Source organism: Nyctibius grandis, chromosome 14 (genome assembly GCF_013368605.1).
Source record: "Nyctibius grandis isolate bNycGra1 chromosome 14, bNycGra1.pri, whole genome shotgun sequence".
Lineage (NCBI taxonomy): Eukaryota > Metazoa > Chordata > Aves > Nyctibiiformes > Nyctibiidae > Nyctibius > Nyctibius grandis.
The window spans coordinates 104,896-118,490 of NC_090671.1; the positions used below are offsets into that span (position 1 = coordinate 104,896).

Genomic DNA, 13,595 nt, shown 5'->3' on the forward strand with positions numbered 1-13,595 from the left:
CTTCTCAGGCTTGCAGGTTCGGCCCTGCCCCAACAGTTTAGTCAGAGGACATCCTCAGCACAACCACACTCTCCGTAGCTCCACACCAGGGCACAAATACATGAAGCAACAGGGAGGTTAGTGTTGGTATTCTTCCAATGACAGGTGCCAAAAGGAAGCAGTCAGAAAATCAATACTTTCCAAATATCAACACCAACACTTCTTTGTAGCTGTTTCAGCCACAGATGTTAAAATTTTGATTCCAATTAAAAGTTACCACCTGGACTCATTCCCTTTGTCTTTAAGCACTAAGCCAAGGCACCTGAATTACAGCTGAGCAGCTTCCTTGTTACACAACAAAAAGACAAGATTCAGCTTCTAGCAGGGTCTCTCTCCACAGAGAAGCAGCAGCCTAGAGCAATCATTTTCCTCATTCAAATACATGACTAGATTCTACCTAAATTTTGTAATGTGAAACACACTGTTGGTAAATGAATCAATGTGTTGCTCCCTCAAGTGTGCAAAATGTCATTCTTGGGCTCACTGCAACTCAGAGGTGTTGCTGCAGTTTGTGTGTCTAATGGGTTGAAGCTATAGTAGCAATAAAGACAATTGCAAAGACCCCACTGAACGCACATCACTCCCAGCCTGCACTTATGCCTATTCTTCAATCGCTGTCTATGCTACCCACATTAAAATTAACATGCACAAACTAACGCTACCATCATATTTCCAGTGGCAGTGCAGAAAAACCACAAAGGAACTTAATTTCACCAAATCACTGGTTGAGGTTGGAGAGGCCTCTGGAGGTCATCTGGTCCAACCCCCTGCTCAGGCAGGGCCACCCAGAACTGGTTGCCCAGGACCATGTCCTGGAATACCTCCAAGGATGGCGACTCCACAATCTCCCTGGGCAACCTGTACCAGGGCTCCGTCACCCTCACAGTGAAAAAGTGTTTCCTGATGTGCAGAGGGAACCTCCTGTGCTCTGGTTTGTGCCCATTGCCTCTGGTCATGCCACTGGGCACCAGTGAGAATGAGCCAGGCTCCATTCTCTTTGCAGCCTGTCTTCAGGTATTTATATACATTGATGAGATCCCCTTGAACCTTCTCTCCTCCAGGCTGAACAGCATATACTGGTGCCTGGAGTGGTTCCTCCGCAGGGACAGGACTTTGTGCTTCTCCTGGTTGAACCTCATGAGGTTCCTGTTGGCCCATTTCTCCAGCCTGTCCAGGTCCATCTGGATGGATGCACGATTCTCTGGCACATCTGCCACTCCTCCCAGTTTGGTGTCATCTACAAACCTGCTGAGGGTGCACTCTGCAATTTGTATATCGCACAAATGCCCACCAATGTGTCAGCTCCAAATACACACATCATCACTACTTTTTCACAGACTCTGAACACAGCTTAAAGGTATAGAATTACTGCCTATCCCTCCAATTGTTCTCAGAGAGCAGATGACTAGGAAAAAAAACCACGTGCGGATAAGGCATGCTGTAGAAAAGTCTTTATATTAACTGATTCTTACCTGTCTTGCTCAGGATCAGGGTTCATAGAGCACACCCAGCTATCAGGGTAATTCTTCTCCACTGAACTCAGCTGGAATGGGAGAGTCCGCCATTTCAGACATACATCTGTTAGACAAACACTTTGCAAGTCAGAAATACACATCCTGAGCCACAAAATCTTTTTTTTCCATAGCACTTCTCAAGCCCATTTAACACCCAAGAACCACACCAATTTCCAAAGTATATCCAATGACAACAAGACTAGTGGCCAGAAAAAAAAAGGGTGAGACAGCCACAGGATATACGGACTCAATTCTTGCTTCATGCTCACACAATGCTTGGAGGAAGACCTAAAATCTTGTACAAGGCATCCATAACAACAATCTGATGCAGCCTGGTATCAACCAATACTAGAGGACCTCACACTCACTGCTGCAATGATAGCATGTACAAACCGAACTGAACAGCCAGTCTTGAAATCACAGCTCATCTCAAAAGTCAAGTTGTCTCTTACTGATGTCAACAAAAAACAAGTCAGAGATTTATCCTCTAAAAAAAAAAATATTATAATAATCTAATAAATTTTAGACAAACCAGGAAGACAAATTTGGCTTCCAGAGTATTGCTGGCCTACCAGGAAATCAACAGCTTAAATCCAGTTTTGCCAAGAAAATGCAAATGTTCTTAAATCAGGTTCTGGAAGGATGTCAACAGCAGAGGACAAGACGAATGACAGGAAAGCCCCTCCACTTTGCGAGGAACTTGGAAAGGGCTGAGAAAACTTCAAGGCAGGAGAGCCTGACAAAATAATTCCACAAGACTGGCCTCACATTCCTTGCTACATCCTCATCCCCAAGTCCTATGGGGAAAATGAGGTCGAGGGAGTTTGGTGTCTCTCTACCAAGAGGCAAACTGGTTGTGCTGAGATCCCCCTTACCCCAGTAAGGGCTTAGCCAGAGATGTTTAGAGGTGCATGGAAGAGAACTTGCTTTAAATTTGAAAGTTGACTGTAAATGGTTCCCTTCTGTGCTCATACCTAGTACCGATTAGCAGGTCAGCACATCAGAATACAAGTTACTTGGCCACTTTCCATGGCCTACGGGAAAGTTGAGATGGGTAGCTTTGGCCAGTTCCAGTTCATGACATTCCTAAGCCCATTCTCAACACTGCTATTGGCCACACCTGCCTCGTTCTGTAAGGGCACCTGAAGAACTATGTAAACTGTGCAGGAAAGGAACCTTACATCAAGATGTCTAAGTGTACCATCAAGTGCAGACAAAGGCAACTTACAGAAGGAGCCAAGCCCTAGAAGGGGATAATGATAGCAAAGCTCATCTCAAATCTCCTACCCATATAGCTGCTCCCCAACTGCAGCCAGGAGTCCCTCCCCACTTCCCCAGGTAGGAACAGCCTCCTAATCGCAGCCTGGTGGGACGCACCGCACTGAATTGTGGTAGGGATCTCCATGGCTCTCCGGCGTTTGTAGCGCAGTTCACTAGATGGAGGCTGGTTCCAGTTTGCTGACAAATAACCAAATTCATCCCAGAACTTGATGATACCTCTCTGGGCTGGAAAACAAACAAGCCCCTGCTCAGTATGGAGCCATTACCACAAAAATTACCACCTGCACTCTTGGCTGCCCTCCCACTTAGCTGCCTTCTGGCCACCAAAGTTTCCCCTTCCAGCCCATGGTAACTGTGAAGCTTCATTACCTATAGCAACATCCTTCCAATATTGAGCCAGATGCTCTCCCATGGCCTTCAGCAAGTGTCGATATTCTTTGGCATCAGCGAAGTCTTGTTTATTATGGGTTGGCTCCAGAACCAAATAGGGCACATCCACCACGCCTACCACTCCACCACATGCCCTGGAAGAGGGACACACAGTCACGAACATCATTGAACTACCAGGTCACTGCTCAGAGAAACAATATTGAAAACGGCAGTGTACACACACACTCACTCAGCCACCCATTCCTGCAGCAGTATGGGTTTTAATTTATCAGCTTTCTAAATCAGAATTGAGCTGGCATGCAAAAAGTAAGGTGGGCTCAAATATTTGTATTTGCTTTCAAGACCTATTCTCCCTGTCCCTGGAATGAGGCAGTATTACTAGCAGTATTCATCAGCCCCAGATGCCAGCACTGAGCACAAAAGCCTTCTACTGCTGCAGGTATGACCAAAATCTGTGTAGAGCACTCTCTATCAAGAAACCAAGGAAATATTGGGCAATATTAAAATATAATTTATTTGTCAGAATCCAAACTAAAGGCTGACAAAATGAGTAAGCCTCATGCTCGTGAAGAATGATTAATGCAGAACAAGGTTATTGCACAGCCTAAGTTATATGTAGGAACATGCCAGACTTAAGCAAAAAGATCGCTGAAAAATCTCCAGGAACTCACATGCCACCCTCCAGCTGCGGGCCCACCTTCTCATACATCTTTATCAGCCGACTGCAGTTGTAAATGAACATGCCATCCAAATCGCGCTGCTCGATATTCACACCAAAGATAAAATTCAGTTCTTTGGGTTCCTTCAGCGCCCTGTAAGACAATGAAATAGAGCCTCAGAGATGTTGAAAAAAAAAAATATTTGCTGAAATTAGACAGAGGGTATGGAAACCCAGCACCTTTGAGCATTATGGGTTTACTGACACCTGTCCTGTAATCTGCTATTTCTAAAAAACATGACGCATTTGTTGAATGTGCATTACAACTAAACATGAATAAAATACAAAACCTTTGCAACAGAGACAGCAATTTAGGCTGGACAGTATCTGTTCCAATAATTTCATTTTTCCTTTCGATATGTTTTCTCCTTCGGGATTCTGGTTTTTATTTCAGATCTGCTTGTTCAAAAAAATTACAGTCAACTAGTTTTATGGAAGTACGGTTAGGTACAGACTGGTCCTCTCCAGTGCTATTTTGGTTTGTATCTTCCAGATGTAGATCTCTATGCTAGACAAAGCATGGAAATTAAGATTTTGATACAAAACTACAGTCTTGATATTCAGATCTTGTGAAAGTTCTCATAATTACAAGTTTTACAATGCTATTAATCTAAGTTCAAAAGCTGGAAGATACAATACACAGCCCAAGCAGAGCTTTTTTTTTCTGGAAATGACAGGATAGCAATTTGCATGATTTCTACTTTATCTATGCAGCAGATGACTTTAACAAAAGTTGGCCTCAAGTAGGTTTGTGAGTACACACAGATTTCTGAATCTGAATCTTTGATTATCAGGCATTTTCTCTCCTGTGATGCAGGAAGCCTCAAGAGATTTAGACCTCTCTGCATTATAAATCAAACAAAATCCCCTTGTCTCAGAAACAGAACTACTGCTCTTTAACAGACTAATTTAAGGAGGTTCCACAGCTTCCATGAAATCAATGCCGAGGATTTTTCATAATGAGGATCCTCAGTTTCAGGCTGAAGGTACCATCACACATGAGGTCCAAACTTTTACCTATTGCAAGGCACAGTCTACACCACTGTCCTACCCACCCCTCTCATTTTTGACCTCCCTTATTTTTCCCTCCACATCAAATTTTTAGCACTCATGTGCTTTATCCCAATTAGGAATTTGACTTCTCCTTAAGTGATTAGTTGAAGATAGTGGAATTCTTTAAAATGATCTGTTGACTGTCTACTAATACCAGGTATTAAAAGAACCTGAGCTGTGCTTGCATGAGCAATGCACAATAATAATCTGCAGATGTAAGACGTAAGTCTGTCTTAACGGTCAAGCATCTCAAAATAAACCCCTGAAACAGATTCATTTCATGTTCATTTTCTGTTTAAAGCCATCCTCTTCCAGATGGCAGGTACCCTGTAACACACCTTTCTTTAAAACAGATGACTCTAAAATCTAGGAAAACACTTGGAATAGCAGCTTTCAGTAATTTTAAACCTCAGCCTTTGCCAAGAGGTGTTTTGAACACTGCCAACATAGAAGCTGAGCTAGAACGTTACTCTTTTGGCCTCAGCTCATCCGGGTGGACAACTATGACTTGAGAGCATGAGTAACTGTGGCAAAACACCCCTCTCGGGGATTAATTTTCTTTCTCTAACTTCTGGAAAAGGATGTAGAGCCTTAAATTTCAAGTAACAACATGCCCTCACCTACAAAATAGGAAGGGCATCTCCTCATTTCTATCAGAAAGGACAGGACGTCAAATTATCATCCGAACCATGGAAAATAAAGTGGTGGGCCAAAAGCCCAGGATTTTATCACTAGGACTTTAGTATCTGTCCTATCCGCTGGATTTATAACCTGGCCTTACACAGGCTTTGGAAACCAGAGAGCATTTCTTTCATTGATGCACTCAGCACCAGAGAAACAGCAGGAAACTGTCCTAGGACATTCTCTATAACTCAAGAGTTTCCTGAGAGGCTACAGAAATTGTTTCATACAGAAGGTTTCCTATTATACACATTTTTCAGGAATTTCTTCTGTTTTCTGGATAAAGTACAAGATTATGGAAAAGCTTGACCCTCTGAACTGTCTCTGATCACCGGTGACGAATGCAGGGACACAGTGAAAGTCATATGCCTGCCCAGGGCTGGCTGAGCACCTGGCAGCTCTCACCCAGGAGCACAAATGGTTGAATCTGTACAGAAATCTGGACAAAAGGCCTTTTCCTCTGCTGTTGGTTGGCTGTCGCATACATCTATTTTCCTCACTTTCACGTATTTGAAACCTGACTAGAGAGAACCTTTTGATGTATCTAAATCGGGGTATTCTTCCAAACCAGCTGGTTTACATTTTGTGACCTACAGACCTTCTTAGATTTAAATAGAAAGAACTGCCAAAGAAAACTTGGAATCTCTCATTTCCAACGAGTCAATAAAGGGCATAGGGAAGCTATTTTCAAACAAACTTGTATTGTCCAAGTTCTTTCTTTGTTGTCCAGCTTTTTAAAAGGAAAAGGTATTTTGCCCATTGGCAGGAAGGCCAGAAGACCACTCACAAAATTTTACTTTGTGCAGTAATGTCATCAAAACCAAGAATTAAAAGACAAGCTGTGTGTGGAAAAGTACATGGAAGCTGAAGAAAACTGATTCTCCCAAAAGCTTCTGCATTCTTCAGATCACAGCTCTAGCACTTTTAAATTAAAGCTGTATTTATTTCTTTCTTTTTAGTATCTTAAGATGCACTAGATCTATCTCTGGCAACAAGCCTGGGATAGTTCTGACTTAAGCAGACATGTAAACTAGCATGCAAAACAACCAGGTGGGAACAGAGACTTAGTATATACAAATCCCTAACTTTCTCAGACTCAGCATTTGTTTTAAGAGCATTTGTTTCTGGTTACGACTTAATTTGAGAAATGCATATGACAAATTTGAAAAAAAACCTGTGTACAAAGAGCGAAATATTCCTGTGAGTATATTGATAGCGAAGGTAATTGCAACCAGAGCTAAGTTAGAACAATGTCTTGGGATTCACAGCACTACAGAAAAACTCAGCAAGTTTTTAGAAAACATCTCTACAATTCTACAAGCCATTTCACTGTAACTTGCTAACATTTGTTTGCCTCCCTGAATCTTACCTGCAGATGAAAAAGCAGAAGAGTGAAAATAGCTGACGTGAAAACCAGGTAAACATCTACAGAAAACACGCCAAATCCAAAGATGTCTTTCAGCAAGTAAGAGGGGAATAGCTGAAGCAACCAGAATAGCAAACTCAGTCCCCTTGGTTTAACGGCCAGGGAATACAGGATGCTCACAGATATTTAAGCTTTGAGCTGAACTGCTCCATCCACCACACAAGTAAAGAAGGAGAGACGTGAGCATGTGGAGGAGTGAATAGCCTGGGAAAATCAGAGCTTTGAACCACCCTGCACTCACCGCTGCTTTGCATCCTTGATCCTTTTCTTAACATCAGCCTCCCGGCGCATGGTTATTGCAGAGTTTTGGACTTGACGTAGCGTCACCTGCAAACAGGCATCGCACTGTAAAACTGCTGCTGTGAAATTCATGAAATTAACTCCCTTCTATGATTTTTCCGCCCTTCAAGAAGATCTCAGAAAGTGTTTTAAATGTAAAGAATTCACGAACAGTGGAGGGTAACAATCAGCACGCCTTTACATAGGACAGCAATTGCTGTCAGTTACGCAGCTGCTTGGAAGAAAATGTTTAAATGTAACTAAACGTCTAAGGTAACTGAAACCAGAGGGTAACAGAGGCACAGGGAAACAGCCAGGGTACTTGGATACTGTTGTTTCCATTAGATGCCAATAGGAAGTACAGTGATTTTAAGCTGGTGTCACTTGCTGACCCGGCATTCCCACAAGCCCTCCTCCCACCCAGCGGTGGGCTGGGTCTCAGAGTCACAGGGTCATCCGCAGGGACCCTGACACAGGGCAGGGTCATCAAGAGCCACAGCCCAGCTGGCAGGAAGCAAAGAGCCCCTCTCCAAAAGCCCCTGCCCAAATGCTTCGGAGCCAGCTGCACAGGCAGGGAGGGGAAACAGCTGAAAAGCATCCTATTTTACTTCTGTTCAAATACCGCACGTTCCCCTGGCCTCTTCTGCAGAGGCTGACATCAGATAAAACGCCTGGGAGCTCGGGGTTGCCTTCCGACTCAGGTTGTATTGGAGGTTGTGAGCAGGGGAATGTCAGCATGCTTTCCACTTGGGCTGAAAAACACGTGCAGATGTTGAAGCACGTCCAGTGGTGATGAGACCACAGAGCCACCTGAACGCTCCTGGCAACTCACTGCCGACTGAAGTCGCCACCTGCTTAACCTGCACACTGGGTGCTCACCAGCCAGCGCTGCCCAAAGCCAGCGCTGCTCAAAGCCAGCGCTCTGAACCGTCCCTCAGTGCCTAAAATGTGATGTGCTGCCAAAGCACAAGGCTCACCCTCGATTCCCGTGTGAGATCCCCTCCTAGGCGCAGCTCCAGGGCACGGGCTTTACTCTCTGCCTCACGAGCCTTCTCTTCCGCTGAAACACAAGGGAAAAGGACGATGTCAACCATTCAGTACAGACAGAGTACCATAAGGCATTCACCTGAGGAGACTGATTTCCAGAGAGCCTTTGCTGGACTGACATGTACAAGGGTACAAAGGTAACACAAAAAGGTACAAAGTAAAACCTTACATACGAGAGGGCACCACCGACATGCCATCTTAAACTTGCTCATAGGTCACAGTCAACACTGGCATAATAGCAGGGCTACACTCTGCAAAAGGATGTTTAAAAGAATGATCCGTGAGGAAGTTAGCGAGGAACTGGAAAGGGTAAGGATGCAAGTGGCCCTGCCTGCTCTGCCTGGAAGCGTGAAAGCAGAGAAAGGCTTTCACAAAATGAAGACTGAGTTCAGACTTGAAAAGGGGTTACAAAGAGCTCATTTATTTGCAGAGATGAAGGGAAAGGACTACTCTCAGAAATACTGTTATCTTTGATAATTGCCAAATTTTGCCTGGAAAACGAGAAATCTGTGCTACACACAAAACAGGATACAGTTCTCTGAAAACCTGCCGCTACACCTGATCTTCGCACACACAAAGTTTACCCCTTAAAAGAAATTCTCCTTTTCGCTTCTCTCCCAAACTACGAACAAGATTGCCTGGCAATAGGTACACATCACCTTCGTATTGCTTAAGATTCATTCAATAAATTTCATTTTCAGTGAGGAGATCCCTTCTGAAAATTGAAACACAAAGTGCTTTGGCAAATTAGCACCATGTACCTTGCATCTCCATGCTCTCCATCCAAAAGCACATTGGCTACAACCCTCTCACGTTCCCTTTCAGGTCAGAAGCCTGTTCTGCTCACAGCTGTACACGAACTAGCTGAGTGAGTGATCTTCCTCCGTCCCACAGGCTATGATGTCCACGGGGGTAAACATGGACTGGCAAGTAATGCCCTGCTTAGGCAGGTAAAGTTGGAGCTGCAGCTGCCACCTGTAAGCACCCGACTCAGGCACGTGTGCTGTGGATGCAGCACTGACCTTGCCCCAACGCTCCCCACGCTCGCTTCTGAGCACGGAAATTCCTGAAAGAAGATGCAGTGACACTGCCTCCTTCAAACTGTAGAGAGTTCTAACAGAAATAAACTGGTACAAATAAAGTACGAACAGAAATGTTTACGTGTGAGATGACGAGAAGAAACGATAAAGCACGGGTTAAAAGTGTGGCACATGCTGACAGGCACAGACACGATTTGGAAACACAACTGGTATGTGCTGAAGGATGGTGTGGCTTACACCAAGGCGAGCAGCAGGCCTGCAGCCTCATAGCAGGAGGGTGGCAGTGCGGTTGCAGCACACCTTACGAGCCACTTCACTCCCTGCTCTCCCAACAGGGAGAGAGTCTGCGGCTGTGAGACACACAAAACAAGGAAACACAACAGTGGAGGAACGACCTTGCCTAAGATTTACGGAGCATGAGGTAAGCAAGATGACAGGATAACAATTGGCTCCTAGAGATTACCAAGCACCTCTCCAAAAAGCAGCACTCAGTTGGCAGCCAGAAGGAATCCAGACACTGTATCATAGAATCATCATAGAATGGTTTGGGTTGGAAGGGACCTCAAAGACCATCTAGTTCCAACCGCCCTGCCACGGGCAGGGACACCTTCCACTAGATCAGGTTGCTCCAAGCCCCATCCAACCTGGCCTTGAACACTGCCAGGGAGGGGGCAGCCACAGCTTCTCTGGGCAACCTGGGCCAGTGTCTCACCACCCTCACAGCAAAGAATTTCTTCCTAATGTCTCATCTCAATCTTCCCTCTTTCAGTTTAAAACCATTCCCCCTCGTCCTATCACTCCATGCCCTTGTAAAAAGTCCCTCTCCAGCTTTCCTGTAGCCCCTTCAGGTACTGGAAGGCTGCTAGAAGGTCTCCCTGGAGCCTTCTCTTCTCCAGGCTGAACAGTCCCAACTCTCTCAGCCTGTCTTCGTAGGAGAGGTGCTCCAGCCCTCTGATCATTGATCAAACCAGTAATACTGTAACCAGTGTTTGATAACCGGTATCCACCATCCTCCATGCCATGGCCAACATTACTTGTGGAAATGCACGTGTTTGGTGTGTGCAGGTGCGGAAACACAAATGAACACAGTCAACTTAGACCATTACAATAAAAATCACCTTTCCTTTCCATGCAGTGTAACATTTGCATTTTGTTCCACTAATTCCCACAGAAGCACGCTCTGAGGTTCGCAGCAGCTTACCGAGCAAGTCACAGCAGAATTGCACTGTGTGATCTACTTCATCATCAAGAGGCAGCTTGGCTAAACATGAAAACACAGGAGTTTGGAGACAGCTTAAAACACTTGGTCCATTTAAGTCAAAAGCTTGTACGGTAGAAGCTGGTGGGCTAAACGCAACTGTCTAGAGGGAAGAACACAGCGGTGACCCGTAAGTCAAACCTGCTCCACCAACGCAATGACAACTGAGAAGGCATAGCTGACAGGGAATGATTCAGTTACGAGGCTGAGGGTTGAGGCCCTCATACGCAAAAATGCATGCCCTAAGCGGGACGACGAGCATACAGCAGCTAGAGTCCGCATTCACATCCTCCCAGGGGACAACTGGCACGGCATTCCCATGGTGCTGCCAAGCAAGTCACTGGACACACTGAAATACTGTAGACTAATATCCAGTGCAGAACATAGCTGTTAATGACTTGCAGTATTGGGCACCCATGTAATTCCTCACGTTTTCTGTTTGTTTGCTTTTTGAAGTACTGAGGCCTGAGCAATAGGCCCAGAACCAAAGTTGACCTCTAGATGAACCTTCCAACCAAACGTTATAAAATATTAGTATCTGATCATTAGTGAAATATGCACAATCATTAGCGACAGATGTAGCTTGGATAAAATATAATCATTAGTGAAGATGAAATGTCATGAGAATATGTCTCTCTCCTTGTTTAGAGGCAGGTTGTCAAGGCCATGAAACCAGACGTCTGGCCTTGTTTGGAAATATGTGGTCAAAGCCAAATAGATAAAGAAACTCCCTTAGTTCCTCTTTGAGCCCCGGCCAGGCTTTGGGTGGCACCTAACAGAGTGAAACCAGACTTTTCCACATTTGAAGTTCTGTAAGCTTGTTTATTCCGTCGTATGAAAGCTGGGCAGCGACTTTGGAGACCTCACCTACGAGTGGATACACTGTGTAGGACCTCCCAATTGCCGGGAAAGGCTCTCCAAATCCTCGCTGCAACCGGGGCTCCCCAGCGACTGTGGGTCTGGATGATGGTAAAGTATTAGGGCAATTGGTGATGAATCTTTCTTAATCACTACGCTTAATTCTATGTAGTAATTAAGCTTGCTTGGTTTCTTTTTGCTGCTTTAAACTAAAGCAAAAGTAAGCTTATCATTTGAACCTGTTGTCTGTGTCCTTTGTGCTGACCCCGTCCACTGGCAAAACACTCTTCAAACTTCCTAAGAGGATTTCTTGAAACTAGGCCATGAGAACACCGAGATGCCTCAGTGCAGTATTCAGTCGTGGTTCAGAAATATGCAGAGAGCAGCTGATGGCCTGTCACAGGTACCTTGCCCAGGAATGATACTTTTTTCCTGGGTCCATTCGCTCACTTAGGGATCTGGATACTACAGCTTATCAGATGAGGCAGGGAGTCAGTTCCCAGGGAATGAAGAGTAGCTTTTCCTCATCTTAAATATATGTATGGAATATAATATATGTATGTAATATATTATATATGTAAATAAAATATATGTACATAAAATATATGCATGTAATATAATACATGTCTTCACTCCTAAACTGTGGCTCTGTTTGGATACGCCAAAGCTGTGTCACCAATAGTCACAGCTACCCATACGTCTTTTTTTCTTTTTTTTTCCTTGCCCCCCTGTAGCTGTTTTTCATTTATCACAAGTTGTGGTTCAACAAGCTCATAAGCTACTTCCAGAGGCTCATCAATCCCTCAGTAGAGTTCTACAGAATGACAAATTCCAACACATCCCTGGCAGGCAGCCATGGCATACTGGAACTGCAGTTAGCTCAGCTGAGACACACCATTTCTCACAACATGCTCCTAGGTTGGAAAGAGAAAACTGCAAATGAGGCCCTGGTGAAGAGCCCTCCTAAGAGCAGTGTGCAACCTCAAGAGAAAACGTATGCTGGAGATGACAAGAAACTAATCTTTTCTGTCAACAGCAGAACAAACCAACTTGGTTGTTACCAATTAAATTCACTTTCCTAGAAGCAAAGAAATGAGATCTGTGCTGTTGAAGCTGCGGTTAACGCTACAAGAATGATTTAGTCCTGGAGGCTTCATGTGATCAAATCTCTCAGAAAGCAGTCTGAGGTCTGCGGTGAGTTTTCACCACAATGATCCAAGCCCTTTGCTCAGCACCCACCTCACCACCAGAGGCAGTGGGCTAGTTTGGGCGATGAAAACGAGTATGTTTCCGTGCCAATGTTATCTGTTCCTAGCATTGGGACACCGAATTGCAGTATTCTGCAGTGTCAAGACACTAAAGCTCACCTTTTAAACATCATTAAAGTCTCATGGACTGTTGTAAGAAAGAAGCCTCTCTACATCATGCTATTTGCACCTTCCTGAAGGCAATGCAAGTGTGTGCTGAACACCTGCTTTGGCTATAGGACTCAATCTAAAAAATAAATTCATCTATGAGGACTGAGGCACAGGATAAAATCTGCTGAAACTTCACAGTTTCAAGTCTGTCTTGTTAGGTTGTACTTCATAAAGAAAACAGTGAACATAGCAATTTAAACAATTTCATTTTGCTGCTTTGCTTTGGGCAGGGTCAGAATCACGCTGCCCTTAATGACTGCACAGGCTGAACACGGCACCGTCACTCGCATATCTGACCTGCACACACACACGCACACGTGCCTAGAGCAGCTCTTGCACAGAGCGAGAGGACACATGCCTCTCATTGATTTATGAAGCTGATTTATGAAACCTACCAGAAGACATAGGTCAACATGTCTTACAACTTCCAAGATTCCTCCTTCACTACGGCATTTCCCCATCAGGGGTTAGGGAGACTGCTTGGTATGTTAAACTTGTGCAAATTTAATGAAGTTATATGATATATTTATATATGCTTCTGTAATTTCTATATGCTGAATATCCAATAATGTTAAATTGGGCTTCTCCTGAGG

General features: G+C 44.5%; 1 protein-coding gene across 7 annotated transcripts in view; it reads right to left on the minus strand.

Annotated features, from left to right (window-relative positions):
* Positions 1 to 13,595, minus strand: part of MORC2 (MORC family CW-type zinc finger 2) — a 61,174-nt gene that overhangs the window by 14,018 nt on the left and 33,561 nt on the right. For all 7 annotated transcript variants that reach the window (XM_068412750.1, XM_068412749.1, XM_068412753.1 and 4 more), the window contains 6 exons: positions 8,359 to 8,441; positions 7,344 to 7,429; positions 3,896 to 4,036; positions 3,204 to 3,358; positions 2,931 to 3,059; positions 1,512 to 1,617 (listed from right to left, as the gene is read on the minus strand). In XM_068412750.1, coding sequence (XP_068268851.1) covers positions 1,512 to 1,617; positions 2,931 to 3,059; positions 3,204 to 3,358; positions 3,896 to 4,036; positions 7,344 to 7,429; positions 8,359 to 8,441 — 700 coding nt within the window. The remainder of the gene's footprint in view (positions 1 to 1,511; positions 1,618 to 2,930; positions 3,060 to 3,203; positions 3,359 to 3,895; positions 4,037 to 7,343; positions 7,430 to 8,358; positions 8,442 to 13,595) is intronic.